The sequence below is a fragment of the Cygnus atratus genome, chromosome 1, assembly GCF_013377495.2.
Source record: "Cygnus atratus isolate AKBS03 ecotype Queensland, Australia chromosome 1, CAtr_DNAZoo_HiC_assembly, whole genome shotgun sequence".
NCBI lineage: Eukaryota > Metazoa > Chordata > Aves > Anseriformes > Anatidae > Cygnus > Cygnus atratus.
This window is the reverse complement of record NC_066362.1, coordinates 154,603,594-154,625,771: the sequence shown is the minus strand read 5'-3', so window position 1 is coordinate 154,625,771 and position 22,178 is coordinate 154,603,594. Positions and strand designations below refer to the sequence as shown.

The window sequence follows — 22,178 nt, the reverse complement described above, 5'->3', positions numbered from 1 at the left end:
GTAGAGAAATGAGAAGAGGCAAACTGGAGGGGACCATCTGCATTAGAAGATACCTGACCACTTATTCCCTCTCTATTGAATAGCTTTGTACATTCAGGGTGAGCTATTCTTCAAACTGACTGCCACATCCATGTCTCTCATTCTCATCACGACATTCATTAGCTTAGTTGCTGCAAATCCCATCTGTCCTTACGGAAGAGTGACATCAGGGCCCCTTGAGGGGGGAACACAGGGTGGTGGTAACGTTGCCATAAGCACAGACAAGATCAGTGAAAAAGATCAGGGCAGGAGAAGTCAATCAGACCTGCAGACACTGCAGCTGGGTGCATACCTAGAGTCTGATAAAGTGGTAGGCTGCAGGTCACATTTTCTTCTCATGTTTCTTCCATGGAGGTCCCTTTGCTAGTATCAGAGTGTGATTTTGGATCTATACGTTACAATATCTCATACAGTGGCTTGACTTGAAACACAGTGTAGAGGTAGCTTTTGATGCCCATGGTCTTTCAGAGAAAAGGTGGGTGGTCCCCATAAGAAGAGATGGCTGGAGTCTGTAAAGATGGACAGCACTGGTACCATTTCTTCTGGCCACCCACATCTTGAAAAGCCGAGTTTTAGCAAAGAACTCTGGATAACGAATATCTTACAGACACAGAGCTGTATCTGTGCTGCAGGAGCACTGACGTAGAGCAGGATCATACATGCAGCCCTGCTCATAACCTGGCTTTTACCCGTAGCTTCATGGAGGACACTTAACTGTCTTCATGCACTGCATAAAGAGCCAAAGGGAATACTTTAGGAAATTAAGCTTCCTTCCTGGTGGCCATCAGCCTACAGGCCTGGTTCTGTAAGCATGTATCTTCACTACAAAATTTAGCCGATCACCTTTGAGTCTGCTTCTCTTCTTCCTCTTTGCTTCCCATCACAAGCACAGACACACAACATCTCTCCCAAAAGCAAAGTAGTGTAAAATAAGCAGTTAATAGAAGCAGAAGGTCAGTAAAGGCATTGCAACTTCCAGTTTCACAGCAATAGCCATGAGATGTGTCTGGTTTACATCGCTTTTTTCCTAAATCGGGGGCAGAATCAGAACAGACTCCTCTTCAAGCATTCAGCTAAACAGCCAGCAATGAGATTTGATTTAATTCAGAAAACAAGATCTTGCTAATTCCTTCAGAGAATTTTCATGATAATCTTTTGCACATAAGTACAGGCCATGACTGACAGAGATAATGTGGCCACCACCAGCTTGCTATGGAGTTAAAAAATTAAGCACCTGACCCACTGGATGATTCAGAGAGAGGCATTAGCTGCCCGCAGATCCTGTACAGTCAACTGAGAGAGCAATTAGCTACTGACTAGAGAGAATTAAACTCCTCAGAAGGATAATCCACTCAAAAGCCATACATGCAGAGCTGGAAGCTGTATAGGTCTAGCTAATAAAATGGCTGAGAATGGGATGGATTTGAGCACTTCTCGCTCTCTGGAGCTTAAACATCTCATTTGCAGCTGCAAGCTACACATGCTCCTTTGTGATTCAGAGCCATTTGTCAGAAGTAAGCACCAATTCAGCAGGAATTACTTGGGGGCGACAAGGGGGAGAGTGATGACTACACCCACCTCAGCTTGAAGTCATCCAGGAGTGCACCTCCCCTCTGTCAGCAGTCTCGTGACCACAGAGGTGGATGCACTGCTCCTTCATCCTTCCTTGCTGCGCTGGGCTGTGCGACTGCTTGGTTATGGATGTAAGATGGAAAAGAGGTGGGCTGTGGGCACCAGCGAACCCAGTCCAGAAGGACACTGTCCTCCTTGTCCCCATTTCAGTGTCCACACTGAGCCTCCAGAGCTGCTGGTGGTGCAAAGGCAGGGCAGCAAGAACCACCTCAGCACCCCAACCCCATGAGCTTTGCACAGATTTGTGGGGCCAAAATCCCAGGGTGTCCTGGGCTCTGTGGATACTGGAGGTGGTGTGTTTTCAGGATTGTTTCCCTCAGCTGAGGAGTCTATGAGAGTCTTCATCTCCTGTTATGCAACAGAAGGATCTCTTTTCATCCCATTCTGGTAGTAATAGCTTCAGTACAATTTATGCAACAACAGATTTCAGGTATTTATTAACATTTGTATTTAAAAAAAAAAAAAAAAAAAAAGTGCTTTCTGTATTTTGGGACAGATGAAACATTAAAAAATGTAAAACCAACCTTTTAAATCGAACTTGTTACAGCATTTCCTCAATTCTTTTTGTATGTGCCTATGCTTAACTTTACTTCTTTTTAAATAGTTCTTCCTTCACCAAGGACACGACTTTCCTTGTTGCTAGATCAAGACTGCACTTTTAAAAGAAGAAAAAAAAAAAAAAAAAACCTTTCTAGTGTCACCAGGTAATTTCCAAGTAAGCCGCGAGAGGGCACGTTGTGCTCTCGGTACAGCTTGCCTAAGCCAGATTTTGAGAGGCAACTGTAAAACTGGGCACGGTTTTAAAGTCCTAATTATTAAAGTAATGCCAAGCAAATGCTTTCAAAGCAAACAGTTGTATCCCACCTGGGACATAAGTCCAGGACTTGGAGAGTTCTTCATCTTTATTGGCTCTGCTGCTCATCAGTTTGCTGCCACGGGCGCTGTCAGCTCTGCATGCCTTGCCCTCTCCCAAAGAGAAGTCTAACAACAAATAAGAGCAGCGGCACCTCACAGTCCCCAGACCATGCCTCCCAGTCACTGACAGCGTATTCAACAAGGGGCCCAAGGGACCTGCTATGCCACACACTGGAAGAGTGATGCTGAAGCACGCTGGGACCCCTCTGAGGCCCTGTGGAGCAGCAGAACTGGCAGCAGATCAGTTAATGCGACAAGAGCTATCTGAGCACATGGTGAGCAAACCATGACTTTTATTTGCCCCAAAAGTCAATACCTTAAAAGTAAGTTTTGTGAGTTACATGTACTTAATGCTATGTGAAGACCTACTGATATCTTCTTCCTAAACTGCATGGCTAATATTGAGCAGGCCTTGGAGAAATATAGAAATCTTTACTAACTGGAATTTTTATTCAAGGGTACAAAAGAAAAGTAAAAAAAAAAAATTCTCTAAGACTCAAGATGGCAGACTCTACACAAAATGCAAAATCAGAGCATTCAATTAATGCAACATTGTGCACCAAGCCTGACACAATGTGTTCAGGACTTCATTTCCTGTGTAGAAAACATAGGACAGCCACTGAAATGTCATCCAAGCCCCTGTTTAAATAAGTAAATATATAGGAAATGTATAAAGCAATATTTAAAACAGAGGTGTAGGGTGTGCCGTATCCAAAACTAATCCCCTATCTGCAGTCCTTGGTATTGAAAGCTCTCACAATTTTGTTGACTTGAGTCCTGGGTCCCAGACTTTGGAAAGTATTTAGTATTCACTGATTCATGAAACAATGCAGCAAAGCCAAAATAGAGAAGGCAAGCACCATTTTCAACTTCTGTTACAGGTTCCGAACACAGGCGTAAAACTTTTAATCAAATTTTAGGAGAATTTGAGTTTGGAGGTTTATGTGCTGCTAAAATCATATTGATCAGAAATAATATATGGAATTGTATAAAATAATATGATCATAGTTCTGGAGCAAACTTTAACCATGGTGTTCCCATAGTATTTTGCCAAAATGAGTAAAACATTTTGAACCTCAAGCAAAGACTACATTATTCAGAGTATTTATTGACAACTGTAAAATAATATGTTATTCAAATATATATGTAGAGTTAATAATTTTCAGCATATCCCAGGGCTTCTAAATGAAATCAAAAACACACTGAGATGAAAAAAATATCTTGCTTATTCAAGTTGTTTTTCTTCTATTTTGATTCTTAGCTGTCTTGATCTAAATCTATAGAGGATGACTTCTGAATGTCACACTACAGATAATGTCTGGTAATGAGAAAACTCTGGACTGTCTTGGGCCTTGCACATATGCACCCAGAGACTTTGTATATCACAACTCACAAGATAACTGGAAAACTAAAGGAGAATAATGTAGTCAGCTGCCAAAGGTGTGTGTGATAAAGTTAGCTAAACTCAGCTAAGATCTGTATAAATCAATCAAGGTCATTTCCTACAAGAATAAGCAAGGAAATGAAGCAAGGGCACTAGGCCTCTTCCATGTACTTTTTGGGGCTGAAGCTCACATTCATCAGTGGTTCAAAACCTTTTCTCTGCCTTCGGTGCTGGAAAAATACAAGCAGCAGAATGAGCATGGCCAAAGCTATAAATGCTCCTCCAATTGTAGATCCAATCTTGACAGCCCATGCTTGGGTTTCTTCAAGTGAACCTGGAAATATGAAAAGTCTGAAGTGAGGACAGCCCAAAACTTAATTTCTCAGTTTGCTTGAAACAAAGCAAATATCTCACAGCCTAGTCATTATCACTAGTTGTGTGGCTAAGAGACCCAGTGTCCACAGGGGATGCACTGTGTAACCAACACAAAACCAGAGCCAGAGACGTTTCCTGCCAGAGAAGTCTACAGCTGAATTTTAGCTCCAACCTTTCAAACAAATAAAAGTGTAGAGAATGGGAAAGATGCACAGTTGGAAGACTTCACAGTGAGCTAGTAATTTATTTATGTGGGAGTGGAGAAGCAACAGAATCACAAGATGCCTTTGTTCCTCTCTGGGTAAGCCATGCCCAGGGGACAGCAGCATTTCCAAAGCAGGAGAACAGACAGTGGTTCAGGGGGAGGAAAACTGAAACTCCATAAAGGGGAAAGTTTCCCCTTTTTCAGGGAAATTCTGGAGACACCCCTGAGAAAAGGACTACCAAGGCAGCTAGCATGTCTCCACAAGCCAGGATTTCCCTGCATGAATGCAGCTTAAAGACAATGGTTTCAATCTGTTGCAGTCTGTAGACCTTTAAACAGTTTCCACAGATTAAAACCACAGATACACGGTAAATACTTAGAAGAAAATTCTGGCCACATAGGTCAGATAAACACCTACTGCTTCTTAAGGGAATAGCAAGATGGAGAAGAAATTGCTCAGATTTAATCTTTGGTAAAGCAGCTGTTCTTACACTTTTGCCTTCTATAAATATTTGCAGCTTGTGTTTCAAATTTTGGATTTTGTGCATAAATACTTAGGTTTGAGCAGGAGGGAGGTGAAGAGGTTGTCTTTATCAGATTTGTGTCAAAGGTAATTTCAAATGAGCAAACTCTTAGGCATATCACACTTAAAGGCATGGAAAATCTTTAAAATCAGGGTTTTATAATACAAAGCACCCAGATACATCTCTCTAGGATAACCAGAGATTATCAGAGTGCATCTCTAATGGGTTTCATGGGACAGTATAATTCAGGGCTCTGTGAAAAACAAGTATTTTCTAGTGACTAGCGTTAGCCATGCAAGCTCTCTGGCAGAGTGCCTGACCTCTGACAGGTTAAAGGATTGTAACAGGCATCAGCAGTCCTGGGGAGAGGAGCCAAAATCAAAGCCTCCTTAGCACCAAAGGAGCGTTGCTGTCAATGCCAGAGCAGTTCAATCTCATGGATTTTGCTGCAGAACAGAAGCAAACTAATAATATACATTCTTCTAGTTACCACAGCATATCTGGTGGGTTGAAACTACCTAAGCTACACCATAGGATTGCCAAGGACCAGGTGAATAGACCCATGCTTTTGTGAGCAGTGCATTATTTTCCAAATATCTGTATCACTGAAAACTTGAGCTATCTCATCTCTTGGTCTCTGAGACATACCTGGCAGGTCAATGGCATAGGTGTAGCCAAGCTGCTCCGCAGTTTGGAAGAGTTGGTCATTTGTCACAGAAGGGAAAAAAGGGACCATATTGTACAGTCTGTTGTGACCAATAGGGGCCAGCTCCTCAGGCCAGGAGTTGTCAGGGGGGTTAAACCGCTTCATCCACTCGTCAAAGATGGCATCAGTGAAGGAGTGAAGAACCTGCAAATTCAAGCATAGGCACACATGTTTATTAAGCTCTTTCTGAACTCAACAGGTTTTAAAGCAGTTCCCCAGTTCAGAGCATGTCCTGAGAAAACCACACAAGTGATCAGAAGTGTAGAAGGTGCAGAGACACTCATGACCTGAGAGTTAGCAGATATGACCTAAGGCTGCAGCCTCCCCTTCACAAGCCCAACAGTTGTGTCACCTGAGGTCACAATGGGGTTCACGTTGTCACTCGGAGTCCTGGGGATGCTGAAATTCTGCCTGCCACTTCCCAGGCTGGGGACCAGCCGGCACAGCTCCTGAAGGACCCGCCAGCTCGCACATTCCCCCACCAGAGAGACAGCAGCAGCCTGGGGGTAAATACACTCTCACCTACAGTGGCAGTAGCTTTTAAAAGAGAGAGAGGAGGGTAATCTAATCCAGGTGGGATTTACAGAATGGGAAACCAGAAAAATTTACGAGAGTGGAGTAAATTAATCTTCTTCATGAGACGTTTTGCTGTATACTTTCTTGTTGCTGTAGTGTGTAGTGAGCTCTTCCTCTGGACAGTTTGGTATCAGCTGGCAGTGAGTAGGCAGGTCCTCTCTCTCACATGAGGGCCCACTAAGTTTATTCAGGTAAACGTACCTCTCAAACCTATTTTATTCTCTCTCATCTTAACATGAACAGGAAATAACAGGAAACTTGATTCCTTCATCCTCATTTTATAGTATATCACCAGCTCCACATCTCCAGGTACCCACAAATTGATCAAGTCCTGCCCAGTGAGCTGATCAGTCTATAAAACACTAATACAGACAGTTGTCTTCAAGTTGAGTTCAGACAACTAGTAGAGTTGGCTGGGGCTGTTCAAATTAATTTCTGGTGTACTTACATTTTTCATGTGCTATCCTGAAAGAAAATTAGAAACTATCTTATTGAAAATAATCCTTCATATAAAATTATAGAATAGTGAAACAAAGATTTGACTATATAAGTAGGAATTCATGTAGGAATTCAAGAATTATGAAGGAAATAAACTAGAGAACCACTACATAAGTATTTGGGATAATTTCTCCAACAAAAGACTTCAAACTTAAAATAAAGGTAAGAAAGAAATGAATTGTATTAGAATTTCTCTATATAATCACCTTTGTTTAATCTAACAAAGAGGAAAAGAAATTGACATGAATTTACTAGATAAGGAAGACGTGTAGCAGTCAGCTGCTGGCTTTTTATTTGCACATAGCTGTTCATGCTGCTCACTGCACTGCAGTACTGTACTAACACAGCAGTGAAATCACGTTAGTTTTACTCCCCAAGAGACCCTGAAATTAGATGTGCTTCATGTTAGATAGTGAAGTTTGAAACAAAGAAATAAACTCAGTCTACTGCTCTAAAATAATTAACCCAATTTTCAGGTTTTTCTTGTTGCTGTAAGATTTCTGGTAAAAGACATTAAATTTAGATACCACCTAATGAAAGAATTCAGGGCAATGTGACTTAGAATAGCAGCTCTTCTCCCTAGAAACTTATATGTTTCACAAATCACCCTGAGATTTCTTCCATCTTTATTTGACCATCACACAGGTGTGGCAGAGTTCAAGAACTGAGTTCTCCTTTTATATTTTAAAAGACTCGTTTTCATGGGATTCATTTTACTTCCATTTCTGCTAATCTCCGGTGAGATAGCTGCCTTGGAGCCATAGCCACTGACTACGGCTTGGGGGAAAAGGCCATACCACAAAGATGGGATCGTTGGCAGCTGCATGAGGGAGAACACTGGTCCCATTCAGGAAAGAGTGAGCCAAATTATGGAGGCTCAGCATCGGTGAGTTCAGGGCTCCCTCTGGTTTATTGAATCCTTCCAGTGCATTCCTATGGACAGGTGAAAGGTGCAATAAGTAACCATATTTTGCTGATGAACGCACAAATGAAAAATACCCATGACCCAGCTGGCTCTAGGACAAACCTGAAGCTGAAACTGGAATTGCGGAAAAATGGGGGGCTGTCGAACTCCTGCAGGGAAAGGCACCTCCTGACATCTTCCATGGTGGGCAGCTGCTCGCCTGAGTCCCTCTGCGGCCTCCGCCGCAGTGGCCCCTCATCACTCCCGTTGCACAGTGTCACCAGGCGGTTGTAATCATCCAAGCTGAGCGTGAAATAGAAAGAGGCACAGGTTAGGAAAAGGGGATGAAGCCAGGCTTGTCAGCTTTTTTTCATGTAGCATAAAAGACGAACAGGTTGACCAGTCAGGTTGTGAGGTATCCTTGGAGATCTTCAAAAGCCACCTCAACAAGGTCCTGGGCAACCTTCTATGGGTGACCCTGCTGGAGCAGGGTTTGGACCAGATGAGCTCCACAGGTTCCTGCCAACCTCAACTATTCTGTGATGCTGTGATTCTGGGGCCCCAGCTTCAGGTTTAAGAGAGCAAGGCTTAGGGACAGACAACCTATGGGGTGGCCCATTTCACCTCCCATGGTGAAGCTGAAGTTATTGCTGAACAGCTAGTCCTGAACAAGGACAATTTTTTAACTCTTAATAAAAAGGAAAAATGCAGGAAAGTCCCACTGTGGGGTGTGGTAGAGAAAATTAATGTATGACAGAAAACAGATTTTAAGATTCCATCCTTCACCCCTTTTAGAAGAAAAGCAACTGCAATGCATTGCATCCTCTTTTTCAGGGCCTGGAGGATAGACTGCTGTTGCAGGGGCTGCCTACTAGTTAGTGAGGGGAAAGTCTCTAGTATCAGGGACAGAAAGAGGGACAGAGGAGGAGAAAAAATGTAACACTCGGAAAAAAAAAATCTGTGTTATTTAACACAAAATGAAATGGCATTTTCATAAACTCCTCCTCTCTTTAACTTTGGCAAGGCAAATTTGAGTCATTCCAGTTTTAAAGAAAAAAAAAAAAAAAGAAAAAAAAACATTTACCTTAGAGAAAAGGTAGGGACCAGGGTTAAAGTCAAATAGTGCCTTTAAAGCTAGAATTTCAAGTAGCACTTTAGGTACCCAGAGAAAGAGACTTTCCTGAAAAGCCTTGAGCTCCCAGTACCTTCATCTGGCTGGCTGCACGCTGCCCCAGATCTGACCGGAGCTGATACGAGCATTATAACTGGCAGCATCCTATGCCATAGTGCCCCAGTCCTGGACATGAATACATCATCAAAGCCCTGCACTTAAGCAAATCAATATATGCCTACTAACAGCTGGCAGCAAGAATGTCATTATCTTTATGTTCTTTCCTGTGTGAAGTCTCGGCCACTTCAAGGTCAGTCATAGAATCAAAATCACAGAATGGCTTAGGTTGGAAGGGACCTTAAAAATTACCGCATTCCAATCCCCCTGCCATGGGCAGGGACACCTCCCACCAGACCAGGCTGCCCAAAGCCCCATCCAGCCTGGCCTTGAACACCTCCAGGGATGGGGCATCCACAGCTTCTCTGGGCAGCCTGTGCCAGGGCCTCACTACCCTCATAGTGAAGAATTTCTTCCTTATAGCTAATCTAAACCTACCCTTTTTTTAGTTTAAAACTGTTACACCTGTCCTATCACTACACTCCTGGACACAGAGTCCCTCCCCAGCTCTCCTGTAGGCCCTCTTTTGGTATTGGAAGGCCACCATAAGGTCTCCCTGGAGTCTTCTCTTCTCCAGGCTGAACAACCCCAACTCCCTCAACCTGTCTTCACAGGAGAGGTGCTCCAGCCCTCTGAGCATCCTTGTGGCCCTCCTCTGGACCTGTTCTAATAATTCCATGTCCTTCTTGTGCTGGGGGCCCCAGAGCTGAATGCAGCACTCCAGGTGGGACATCATAAGAGCAGAGTAGAGGGGGAGAATCACCTCCTTTGACCTGCTGGCCCTGTTTCTTTTGATACAGCCCAGGATATGACTGGCTTTCTGGGCTGCAAGTGCACATTGCCAGCTCATATTCCGTTTTTCATTAACCAACATCCCCAAGTCCTTCTCTGCAGGGCTGCTCTCTATCCACTCGTCATCCAGCCTGCATTCATGTTTGGGATTACCCCAGCTCAAGTGGTTCCCTATACAGACCACATTGCCAAAAAAAGATGTTAAATAGTACCTGTCCCAGTACAGACCCCTGAGGAACACCACTCATCACTGGTCTCCACCTGGACATCGAGCCATTGACTGCAACTCTTTGAATGCAACCATCCAGACAATTCCTAACCTACGGAGTGGTCCATACATCAAATCCATGTCTCTCTATTTTATACAGGACAGTGTCAAATGCTTTGCACGAGCCCAGGTAGATGATGTTAGTTGCTCTTTCCTTCTGCTGTAATCCCATCGCAGAAGGCCAACAAATTTGTCAGGTACAATTTGCCTTTAGTCAAGCCATGGTGGCTGTCACTAATCACCTCTGTTTTCCATGTGCTTTAGCAAAGTTTTGAGGAGTCCCAACATTTCCAGGAGTCCTATAGTTTCCATAGTCCCAAAGCCACTCTAAATATATCAGAGTAAAGATCTCACCCAATGCAAGGAAACAGATATTTCAGCCCACCTCTTATTTTCTATAATGCCAAAACAAGACTTGGTCAGTACACAGGCTTGCCCTAGGTATTCCAGTACCTGTTACAAACTATTTGCCACCGGGAGAATCTGGAATTCAGGCTGATTAGCCCCAGGTCATCTGGCCGCGATGCTCCAAAGAGCTGGTCCGTGCACACATCACACACATTTCTACCCGTGGCAAAGTCCCAGTAGGGCAGTGCGAAGGAGTCATTGCCCATCAGTCGCTGAAATGGACAGAAACACATTAGTGGAGAAACACCTTCAAAAGAAAGAGAAAGAAAGTGATTCCTGTGAGTCATGTCACCGAGCACCCTGTATTCTGCTTTGCACTTGAAGGCAACTACACATGCTTCATAGTGCTGCTCCAACTGCTTTCAAAAGATTGGGGCGTTGAGTGAGTCCTAGCAAAGACATTATGACTGGTTAATCTACTGTTAGATTGCCCTTTTTTTTGGCCATGTTAGCTCTAGTACCAACTCAGAGACTGAGCAGGAGAGCAGAAGCAGAGATTAATCAAGCCTTAAACAACTAAGAGGCTTTCTGAGTGATGCAAGTGGGTAATGGGTAAAATTGTGTGTGTGGTTTGCTTTTATTAGAGCAAGGCTAGCCCTGGGGAAGAATCTGAATTTGTACTAATAGAGGAATACAGTGTACTTGCTTGTATTTGCTTGTTAGATACAATTTCATGCAAGAAAGATCCTGCAATTATTTAGACACCAACCATGTTCATTAGAGATCTGCAAGGCTGACATATATCAACACTGCTGATGTAGAAATACTGCAAATGGAAACAAGTCAGTGCTTGGGCAACTGACTGCCGGGTACATTAATGTATATTTCTTTAAAATATCTACACCTAAATATAGGAAAATATAAAATCTATAACATGGCATAGTTAAAGAGGGTAATGTTTGGTGTTGCTTTCCTGCTTGGTGTCTGCTTTCCAGCAGACATTATTAACAGGTTTTACATGTAAGTGTTTCTTTGATTTTATTAATGAATGGTGCTAATTCTTATCTTCTGCTCTCTGTTGTAAAGAAAAATCTCTAATATAACCTTCACATCATTGTTCACAGTAAGAAACTGTGAACTGTATCAAAAACAATAATTTCCCTTTAGATAAAAAGGATCAGTGAGCAAACACTCTTTAAAGTTTGTGTAAGAATCAGTCCTAGGAAATAACTTATCCTAGGCTGAAGCAACAAAGATGTGCAGCAAAAGAGAGAAGCTGTATGAGGAAAGGAAGAGGCCGTTTAGCTAACCTGCAGGTCTCTCTCCAGCAACAGCAAATGGTACCTATGCCAAGTTACAAAGGCAGGTCCTTGATGGGAGAAATCAATAGCTGTGAAGGGATGGCCTGGCCCTACAAAGGGAAGATAAAATAAGCACTTCAGCACCAAATGAAGCCAGAAATAAAGACAACAACCTTCTTCTGTTGCCCGTAGCTGAGTTAAATAAAAACCTGCAGCTCTGCATCTTTGCAAAGAGCACACAGATCAGAAGCTGCAACACTTACAGGGGACAAGTAAAACTCCTCTGTGGATACTGACTTCAGTGCTTCCCAAAACTTCACACTCCCCAAAAAGTTGGAGATAGTGCAAATTTCTTCTTCACATTTTTACAGATCTTTTTAAGAAACAGTCTTACTGCCGAAAATCTTAGCTACTTGCTAACATGTACCACTTTGTCTCATTCTCTTGTTCAGCAGCAGGACTTACACAGTGTACCTGTCAAGAGAACCTCAACACTTCCCATAACCTGCCAACAGCAATTCAATATGTCCTTTGCCACTTTTCTTCAAATCCTGATTGTTATTTCTCTTCAGGCTTCTGCTAGTTCCCACTGCAGAAGCTAGCGAGGGAAACAGCTAAAGCAATGAGGGGTTTCTGCAGTGATTCACAAGGAGGTGAAGCAGGAATCTGGGAAGGGAAATTTGGTGGTGTTTTTTGCTACAGTCCTGACCACTGTTTCCCTTACTGTACTTGAGAAGCTCGGCAAAAGAGCTACCCCCACAATTTCAACAATCCTTAGTGAAAATGGGGTATATTTTTTTCCAGAAGTGTAATGACAAAATAGTTCCTTCTTTGTTTAGCTGACTGATTGCACCTCCTTTTCCTTTTTTACAGATAAAATCTTATCTTAGCAAAAACATACTACTTGATGCAACAGAGCTGAACCCTCAGTGAAAGAAAACACAAAGCTGCCTGTAATGTCTTAATGCATGCCTTGTACATAAATACTATTTTCCAAGCAGATCATAAAGGCTAGTCACATTTTTAGAATTAAGTCTCATGCTAGATTTCAGGAGAAATTCAGACTTTTTCATTCTAGAAATCCAATAAATTTGGGGGTTTCTCCCGAGGTTCACAAATAAACCTAATCTTATTTCCTTACAGGACTACATAATTTTGTCCAACAGGCTAAAATAACTGTAATCATAAAGAAAGAAAAAAAAAAGTGGCAGACCAAAAAACTGCTTCCACAAGAACAGGTCCTCAGGCATCAGTTGTTTGATCTGACAGCACAGGTTCCCACCCTGATGTTTCTCAGAATTCAGAAAGCTTCACAGTGTCTGAGTGACAGTATTGGAGGCGAGCAACTTTCTCAGAAGAGTTTTTGATTGACATCTGTCTGACACAGCATATGTTTCTGAATATGATAATCCAGCAGGTTTTTAAAGTATACATTTTTAAGCTGAAAAAATCTTCATAAAGAACACACAATGGAAATGTCTTTAGATGGGTACTCAGTTCAGAAAGATTGAAAAGATTTTCTAATTAGTCCCCTATTTTCTACTCAAAATTAACCTGCTTTTTTCCTTGCTCAATGCATCACAGACATAGAAATTCAAATTTATGGATCTCTACAAAGACAGATTAGTTATCACTGATGGTTTCATTTTTAACAAGAACTATTTCAGACACATCAATTTTGCAATAAAGGTTTCAGCAAAATACCGCATAGAAAATCTGCTTCAAATCCTACCTGCATTTCCTTGATGTAACCAACCTGATATACTCCCATCCTAATTTTGATATCCGATCATCTGACAACCTTTCCCACATTTGTCTTTAAAACAGCATTTGGAGAAGAGCAATTCAGTGGGAGAAGCTACACCATACACATGAGAAATAAGACACTGAAAGCCTAGGGGCCTCAAACCACATTTGGATTTGCTTATTGCTTCAGCAAGCTTTAACCTACATGTGGGTTTATCTATCTTTGCAGCAGCAGTGAAAGTTGCTTCTTCCCTTTTCCACATGACTTCCATACTATTGCCTGAAGGACCTTTGCTTGTGGTAGGCCAGAGACTGCTTCATTCAGTCCTGTAAAATGGGACAGTGTCCGAAGGGGAAACAAGAAAACCAACTGTGGGGTACAAGATACCCTCTAGCAAGAAGGTAAATGTGGATAAATTTCACAGGCTGTCTCACTCAGACGGAGACACTTGAATGCTAAATTCCACAGCCTGTATGTAGCTCTGCTGGGTAGCAAAGCCATACTGCTGCCTCTTCCTGTGGGACTGGGGCTTTCTGAAATGGGGCTGGCATAAATACTTCAGTCTAGAAGAGCCACAAGGACTAGGAATCCTGATTTAGGAAAAAGTGTGGAGATAGATGCCTAAACATCTAACCTGATTAGTTTTTGAAAGCTCTCTGTGGTTGTTCAGACAAATCCCACCCTTAGTGACTTGCTGAAGGCCATAGAAAGCAGTAGCACTCCAGTCCCCAAAGTCTGGATGGTCTCTGCCTTCACCACTGCAGAGCCTCTTTCCCACTGCTGGTGCTTATACTCTAGACTGGGAATGTCTTTTTGAAGGGGATCACTGACTGACCATGCTTTGGTTCACCCAAGAGAGTAACATGTGAGCCTGTAAACTGCCTGCCTGTCAGACAGAAGAGGCATCAAAGTGCAGCTGGTGTGCACTCTGATGCCTGGGGGACCAGGGCAGAAGCAGGTCAGAAGCAGGTCTGAACTGCCCTCAACTACAGAGATGTCCACCAGATCCTCAGCATCAAATATTTTACTGCACAGACCTCTTACTGGGCTTCACCGCTTGCTAAAGTATCCCAGCTGTATTAAACATACTTACCCTTGTTCAGCGATACTTTTTATCCTCTCCTTTACCTGCAAAGCCCTTGGGTACGAAAAGCACTAACCTAGTAGTGTGTCTCTGACTGAGTAGTAATGAAGCCAGACAAAGTAGTTATAAATGCTACAATTGGCAATTTGCGGTTCCTCTCCAGTGGGACCAAGCAGACTCATCCGGTGCTGAGTTGCAATTACATAGTCTGGGTGAATGGTAGTCTTTGCAAGGTCTAGAGCATCGAAGAACTGCTCCCTCTCCTCTGCTGTCAAGGAATGGATGTTCTTCCTGACAACTGGCGGCTTCCTGACATTGCAGTCAGGGCCAGTCCAGCCAAATTTGCAGTCACCACAGTTGTAGCCAGCAAAGTTTCCTGAAGAAAGAGGGAGAAAGCAGTCATGAAAATACGAAACATTGAAATGCAGAAGAATTATGAATCATCTTTCTTTTTCCCCAGACATTTCAATTCCTGGAAGGGACAGCAGCTGAGCAGACTGGCAGCTCTGCCAACTGGTTAACTAGAAGGATGGCTCACTTCCCAGAGCCACTGCAGGGCCAAGAATCACACTCAGCTGGTTGGGGAGGCAAAGCACTGGATAATGGGCTTGATGCCCCAAGGCGCTAAGAGCTCCATGAAGCCTTCAGGCATGTGAGTCTCACTGAACAGAGAGTTAAGCACTTCAGGTTAAGCAGGTGATTAAATGCTTTGCTTGATTGGCCCTCAAGTACTCCCAGACTTCCAGGATCAAACCCAAAAAACAGTCAGCTCACATGGATATTTAAACACAGAGAAAGATCCTCAAACAAAACAAAACAAATGGGAATAAATAAATAAATAAATAAATAAAAATAAACAGTTCTTTTAAGGACAAAGCCCAGGGAACACCAATGTCCATTCACAGTGTATCTGGCAACCAGCACAGCCCAGGACAAGCACCAGAGGTGCTGCCAGTCACACTTTAAGCATTATTAAATAGTGCTGAAATTAGAGCCTGAGAAATAGTGCAACACTGTCATTCCTCTCTGGCACCATTCCTTAGGCAAGTAATCGGGTCCACTCCAGGCTATTAAGTCAGATCCCCTGACGTGGTGGAAGAGCCCGGGGGGACAGAGCTCGCTTTAAGCACAGCACAGGCACCATGGCCTCCTGCCTGCTGTGGCAGGGCGCCAGAAGCAGCAGAAAGGCCCTGCTGCAGCTCCCAGACCTTTGCTGGGGGTGAGGGGCATGACCACTCTGTCAGCACATGTCTGTGAAGTTTGCAAAGCAGCAGTGTGGGACAATGGGCATTGCTGCCTGGGGGAAGGAGGGCATGGAGAGACAAGCAGGGCTCCTCTGGGATCTCCCCTCCGTTCTCCAGAACATGCACTGAGACCTTGAGACCCCACGTACACAAAAAAAACACTCCACAAAGACCATACTAACCCTCTTTCAAGATGCCATAAAACCTCACTGCTCGCCACACATCTGTGCTGCCAGACCAAGGATGAGCTTGGGGTTAATACAGAAATGGGGAATTGGCTTGTGAAGAGCTCCTGGACTAGCAGATATCCCTAGGCCGTAGGCATGAGTCTGTGAGCAAAACAACAGTTAACACTAAAGATTCCAGATTGTCAGGGGCTATAGGGCTTATTATGAATTTCAAAGACCCCCAAGGTTACGAGGGGGGCTCTGTAGCTTAGGGCCTGCTCTTACCCAGGCCTGTTACCTGTCAGGCTGTGTAGCTAATGGCTAGCTCTAGGGTGAGGGATGCTGAGCTGTAAACGTAAGTGACAGACATTAAGAGGTTTTGAGGACGCTTAACTACAGGTTCAGAGAGTTTGTGGCTACTTCAGAGGCAATGAGATCAATAAGTTATCATGAAGCTTAGGACCAGCTTAAGGACCACAAGAGTGAAGACTTCAACCAGGTTTTGGATTCTGCGAAGCCTGATGGCATACCATGAGGAGAGTTTCCAAGTGTATGGCTTACCTTCCTTCCCCATGTTTTCTTTAAACACTTCTATAAAAGATGCACTAAAATTTCAGTACACATCTATATGCCAATCTCAGAAAGAGGCAGAAAAAAAATATTAACAATAATTATTTTTAGCTTCTCAGTGAACTCAAACTATGTCATTGTCTGATCAACATCATGATCTGTACTAGCAACCACATGACTGACTGCAGTGGTTTTTTCACAATAATCTTCTGTAGTGTTTTTTTATTTATTTTTTTTTAAGTGTTGCAACAGATCTGTATCCCATTACTACAACCTTATCCTTTAGAACTCTAAATAGCATTTAGTCCATGTCTTCTAAATCAGTATTCTTCTAAACCAAAGTTAACTATCCAACTGCAATACTTCTTTTTTCTTTTTTCTTGTTTTTTTTAATTAGCCACAAGTGTCCATTTTCAGGGTCTATTAAATCAGTGCATCCAACATTTTGCCTAATTCAACACATACAGCTTGTATGCGATAAGTACAACACATACAAATGACCAAATTCCCTTTCACATACTACAGCACTCTGTTAGGAACTGTCATTAGGCCGTTTCAGTTTAAGAATTAATATTAGGTTCACTGAAATGAATTGCAGAATGCACATAATGGATTTAAAACTGAAATTAGACAGGAACTGAACATTCTTTGTTACCTCCTGGCTACATTCAAGCCATAACCACAGCTTTTTTCTAGAGATATTTTTGTTGCTAACAACACATTGCATAAAACATACAGTGAGCAGCGTCCTGACAACAGCCTTACAATTGTCTTCTTGATTATGGCTTTTTGTAAAAAAATGGAAGTAAAGCTGGATCTTTCTGTTTTACTACTCTTATTCTGCTGCATTTGTCTCTGCTTAAGGAAAGACATTATTGTCTGTTAAAGCCTAAAAATTGAAAGGAAATGCTTTATCTGCTTGTTTCTTTTCCACAGAAAAATTAAATGAATGAAAAACTATGAAAATAATCTGGCCCCATATTAACTAACCAATAACCAATGTTGGTTTGTGTTTGGGATTTTCATTTTTTCAGAAATGTTCAGCACCCAGACCTAGGTGGAGATGACTTTCAGACTTTTTTCCTCAATGAACAGCTACAGCATATGGCCAAATATTCCTTTATCTTTATCAAGTTTCTAGCAAAATTCAAATGGAGCACTTATTGCAAGAAATCTAGTATCCCCATATGGAAAATACAGGCTCCACTTCCTCCCAGCTCCTCCAGGCTTCCTACCATACTGCCACAAGCTATGTGGCACGTTTAAACGGTGCTATCTAAGCAAATGTAAAAAGCTACATGGAAGTTGCAGTTTCCATAGCTATTGCTTATGCTACATATGAACAATAAATTAAATAGTGACAAGATAGCACTGGAACCCAGTTTTTTATATTGTTAAAACTTTAGACAGAGCCTTGGCACGGACTGTCCAGGAACCATTTCAGATAGGTGGTCCGTACACAAAGTTCATTCAATAAGATGCTTTAATAGTACAGATGTGCACTGTTCCACGTCCCTTTGAATGAGGGTATTTAATTTACTGTGATATGTACCGTAACCGTAGATGCCTAATGAAAAACACACATCACACCATTTAAAACTCTGGTGTGCAGACAGGCAACCAGTGCAAAACAGTTTTATACATATATACATATATATAAATTGTATATATAAATATATATGCTTATATAAATATACACACACCAATAGACACAGACTCACAATCACAACCAATGTAAATACATCAAATCTAATTCAAATCTCATGCCGTCACTAACTTTTAGCATTATCCTACAAATGCCTTTGCATGAAGCATCAAGCTGACCACTGCAGAAGCAAACCCAGGAAACCTTTCTTAAAATCATCTTTAAGGCTGCTACCCTAATGTTTTGTCACTGGTATGTTCAGAGAACAAAGACTTCAAGGAGAAAGAAGACTATAACAAGGAAAATATGAGAGAGAGGGAGAGAGAGAGAGAGAGTAGAAGCAGAAAGGGAGAAACAAAGATTTAAAGAGCTGAGGAGAGCGGACAGCTCAGCAGAAGGAAGGCAGCAAGAGACTACCCGACATTACAGCTGTGTAACCTAGGACACAGACCAGCAGATATCAAATGATAGTATTTACCTTTATTTGGACAAACTAATTAATCTCTGCCCACACTGCTCCCCACTTTACTCAAAGGTTTTAATGCCCTAACTACGCAGACTGCATAAATATTATTATATGCCCACATGCTTTGGTGCTCTTCTGACTCAGGGTCTGTGCCTAAATGCGATGCCTGACTTTAGTTTTGGAGGTATGTAAGAACCTTTAAAATGGAAAAAGAAAATATATATATATATATATAAATTTTTTTTTGTAAAATGTCTGGAAAAGTACTTCCACACAAGCATTTGAAATCTAGTCAAAGCAAGAGATAAAATTTGATTTATAGCCTAATGTCTGTTGCTATTGTTTCAGACAAGCCTCAATAACACCATCTATCCATTTAAGTCATCTGCCACCACCTCTCTGCTTTCAGTTCATAACAGCATTGCAAAACTTAACCTCTTGGACTGAAATCTTCTGCTATGTGTCTTTCTCAGATTGATTTGGGCTTTTCTGATAGCAAGGGCCAAGGTACATTTCAGACAAAATAGGTCAGCTATTTCTAAGAATCAGACTGAAGGAAAGTAGGCTGTTCTTAACATGTTGGACACTTCAAACAACTTTATATTTCCAACAAGAAATCCCAGGCTGCATTTGAAATCTGTCTAGAGGGTGCCATCAGTTCTGGAGACATGCTTTTTTGTGTGGGGGCAATATTGGTGGTAGGGACACAACTGGACCAGATCATCTTGGAGGTCTCTTCCAACCTTAATGATTCTGTGATTCTATGACTCCTGACACCACGCCCTGCCAGCCCTGCAAAGAGCCAGGGCTGAGGTTGGGCTCCTGCTCATTTTAACCCCCTTAAACAAGGGCCGCTCTTGAAAAGCGGACCTGCCTCCTTACTCTGCCCAGACCCCACCTTCCTATTCCTCTCCTGGTGGACCAGGAGAGTCCAGACCTCTCCTTCCTATTCCTCCCCCTGTACTGGGGAACTGGTCTCAGCAAAACCTGATCATTTGGGCTGGGTTAGCTTTCAAGTGCATCAGCTCCCTGATTCATTTTGCTTCCCAGCACATGAAGTCAAAGGCCCGCATAAAGTCACAGGTGGGAACAAGAGGATGGATATAGGAAGGAAAAAGACAGGGTGGCCTCTTTGGCAGTCATATAGTGGAGTTACATAGTGAAATGTCTAAAACTCTGTGGAAAAAGGGTGATGAGGAACTACAGGAATGACTCTAGGGACAGAGAGGAAAGCCCAAAAGACTGCATGAGAGAAAATGTGGGGTTTTTTTACAAGAGAAAATGCTCTTGCGCTGAAACCCCTGTACAGGTCTATCAGGGCTTGGCCATAAACATGACAGTATTTTTTGGAAGGTGATAATACTTAAAGCCTTCTAAGAATCATAGAATCATTTAGGTTAGAAAAGACCTTCGAGATCATCAAGTCCAACCATCAACCTAACACTACCAAGTCCACCACTGACCCATGTCCCTTAGTGCCACATCTACACATCTTTTAAATACCTCCAGGGACAGGGAATCCACCACGTCCCTGGGCAGCCTGTTCCAATGCTTGACTGCCTTCTCTGTGAAGAAATTCTTCCCCATATCCAAGCCAAACCTCCCCTGGTGCAACCTGAGGCCATTGCCTCACATCCTACCACTTGTCACCTGAGAAAAGAGACCGATACCCTCCTCGCTGCAGCCTCCTTTCAGGTAGCTGTAGAGAACAAGGAGGTCTCACCTCAACCTCATTTTCTGCAGACTAAACCACCCCCGTTTCCCTCAGCCACTCCTCCTATGTCTTGGGTACTAGTCCCTTTGCCTGCTTCTTGATGCCTTATGCCATCTGGGATGTTTCTGGCCTTCAGAAGATGGCTAGAAGAAACGTTCATCCCCATCCCCTCACCTCCTGGCCCCACTCACCTGTGCACCAACAGCTCTGGTTGAAGAACTTGAGGGGCCACCATTCCCGGTCATCCACATTTCGAAGAGTGTATGGGCCACTCCAGGGCTGAGTGTCCACCTGCACCCCCTGGCAGCGTCCTCTGCCCTGCAGCGACCCACACACGTTGCCTGGCTCCAGCCCCAAGGCCGGGCAACAGCGCTTCGACTGAATGGCCTCCACCGTCATGCAGACACGGGGGAACTGTGCCTCTGCCCCGCGGGGACAACAGCAGCTCAGGCAGCTCAGCCCAGCCCAAAAAAGCCACCTCAGGGCACCCATTGCTTCTGGGTGCAGCCTGGACCCGAGTGAGCGGAGCACAGAGCTCTCCCCTGTGGGACAACCTGGCCTGGCAGCAGTTCCCCTGGGATAATCCCTCTCGCTGCTGAGGATGCTGGTGTCGGGTGTTCGTTTAATCCTGGTCTCTAATTGCCTTGAATGTGGTTCAAAAGACAGGAGCTTTGGCTCTGCAGTGCCTGCCCAACAGCCACGGCTTTGAGCGGGGCTTATATCGAGGTTGGGAGAAGCCCTCATTAGAGGGATTAACACAGCACAAATCCTCGTGTTTTGCACATGACATCAAGGGTAGAAAAGATGCCAGCGTGAGAGCAAGTCCTGAGGGCTCTGGCGGCTTGTCGAGAGGGTGAATGCCTCGGATTTATTTCTCCAGGACTTGTCGGTCTTTCACGCACTTTGAGAAATTGATGGTCTTGTTTTAGCTGAGGTGGCTGGAGAAACAGATTTATTCTTTTAATCACAACCCTGTAAACAGATGATAAAAAGAAGGGGAAAAACCTTCTTTTTTTAGTTCATTCACTGCTAGATAACACTTTCCATGAAAGCAGTATCTGTAGAAAATGAACTGGAAGTACAGAGAATATAGGTACATCATTAACAAAAATTAATAAAACTGGTAGTAACAGCCTGGGATGGAGACTCCATCTGCTGACTACAGAATTCCAGTGCTTGCACCGTAAATATTTTAGTGGCAAGTGGAGAAGGATTCATTTCTTAGTAGCGTTTTTGCATTTAAAATAAATTATTTAATTGTTTTTAAAGGGTGAGTGGTACTTGTCTGTCCTCTAATCCTTTCTCCGTCATTACACCAGAGATTGTTATGGGGTTGATCTGGCTGCTAGACTTTCAGAACGGTCACAGCTGAGCATTTATTATCCACCTGGCAGGAGACAGTCTGTAAGATCAATACACGTACGAGACATGCAGACAAGTGGTTTTGTTCAGAACATAGACAAAAATGGCTTTAAAAAGCTGCTAGCTAGCAAGCGGCAGTTCTTGCCCACGATGCAACTCCTGTGCTACAGGAAGAAAATGAATAAATCAAAACAAAGTAGTGATAAGTCATGAGAGGAGTCTGAAACAATATCTATTAGTTCAGCTCCATCGTGCTGAATAAAAACTTGCATCTCCCACTGCTTCACTGAAAGCTTTCTCTATAACCCCCACACACACCTCTATTGATTAGCCATCTTCGTAAGTATGTATAATGAAAACAGCTGTGTTTGCAGCCATGATTGTGTCTCTACTATTCAATACTTCCATGGATGTTCAAGCAGACCATTCTGGCACAAGCAGCCTATTACCCATGCAGCACACTTATTGCCTTTGTGCAGCTAAG

The 22,178-nt window shown here is 43.0% G+C and overlaps 1 protein-coding gene across 1 annotated transcript; it reads right to left on the bottom strand.

Annotated features, from left to right (window-relative positions):
* Positions 1 to 4,122: 4,122 nt before the first annotated feature.
* DCT (dopachrome tautomerase) lies at positions 4,123 to 20,824 on the bottom strand. The gene is made up of 8 exons (XM_035564871.1): positions 20,524 to 20,824; positions 14,603 to 14,902; positions 11,705 to 11,805; positions 10,500 to 10,666; positions 7,882 to 8,061; positions 7,652 to 7,787; positions 5,723 to 5,924; positions 4,123 to 4,304 (listed from the first exon to the last, which is right to left on the bottom strand). Exons 1-8 carry the CDS (start codon positions 20,822 to 20,824, stop codon positions 4,123 to 4,125), a joined length of 1,569 nt encoding a protein of 522 aa, XP_035420764.1.
* Between the last annotated feature and the right edge of the window lie 1,354 nt (positions 20,825 to 22,178).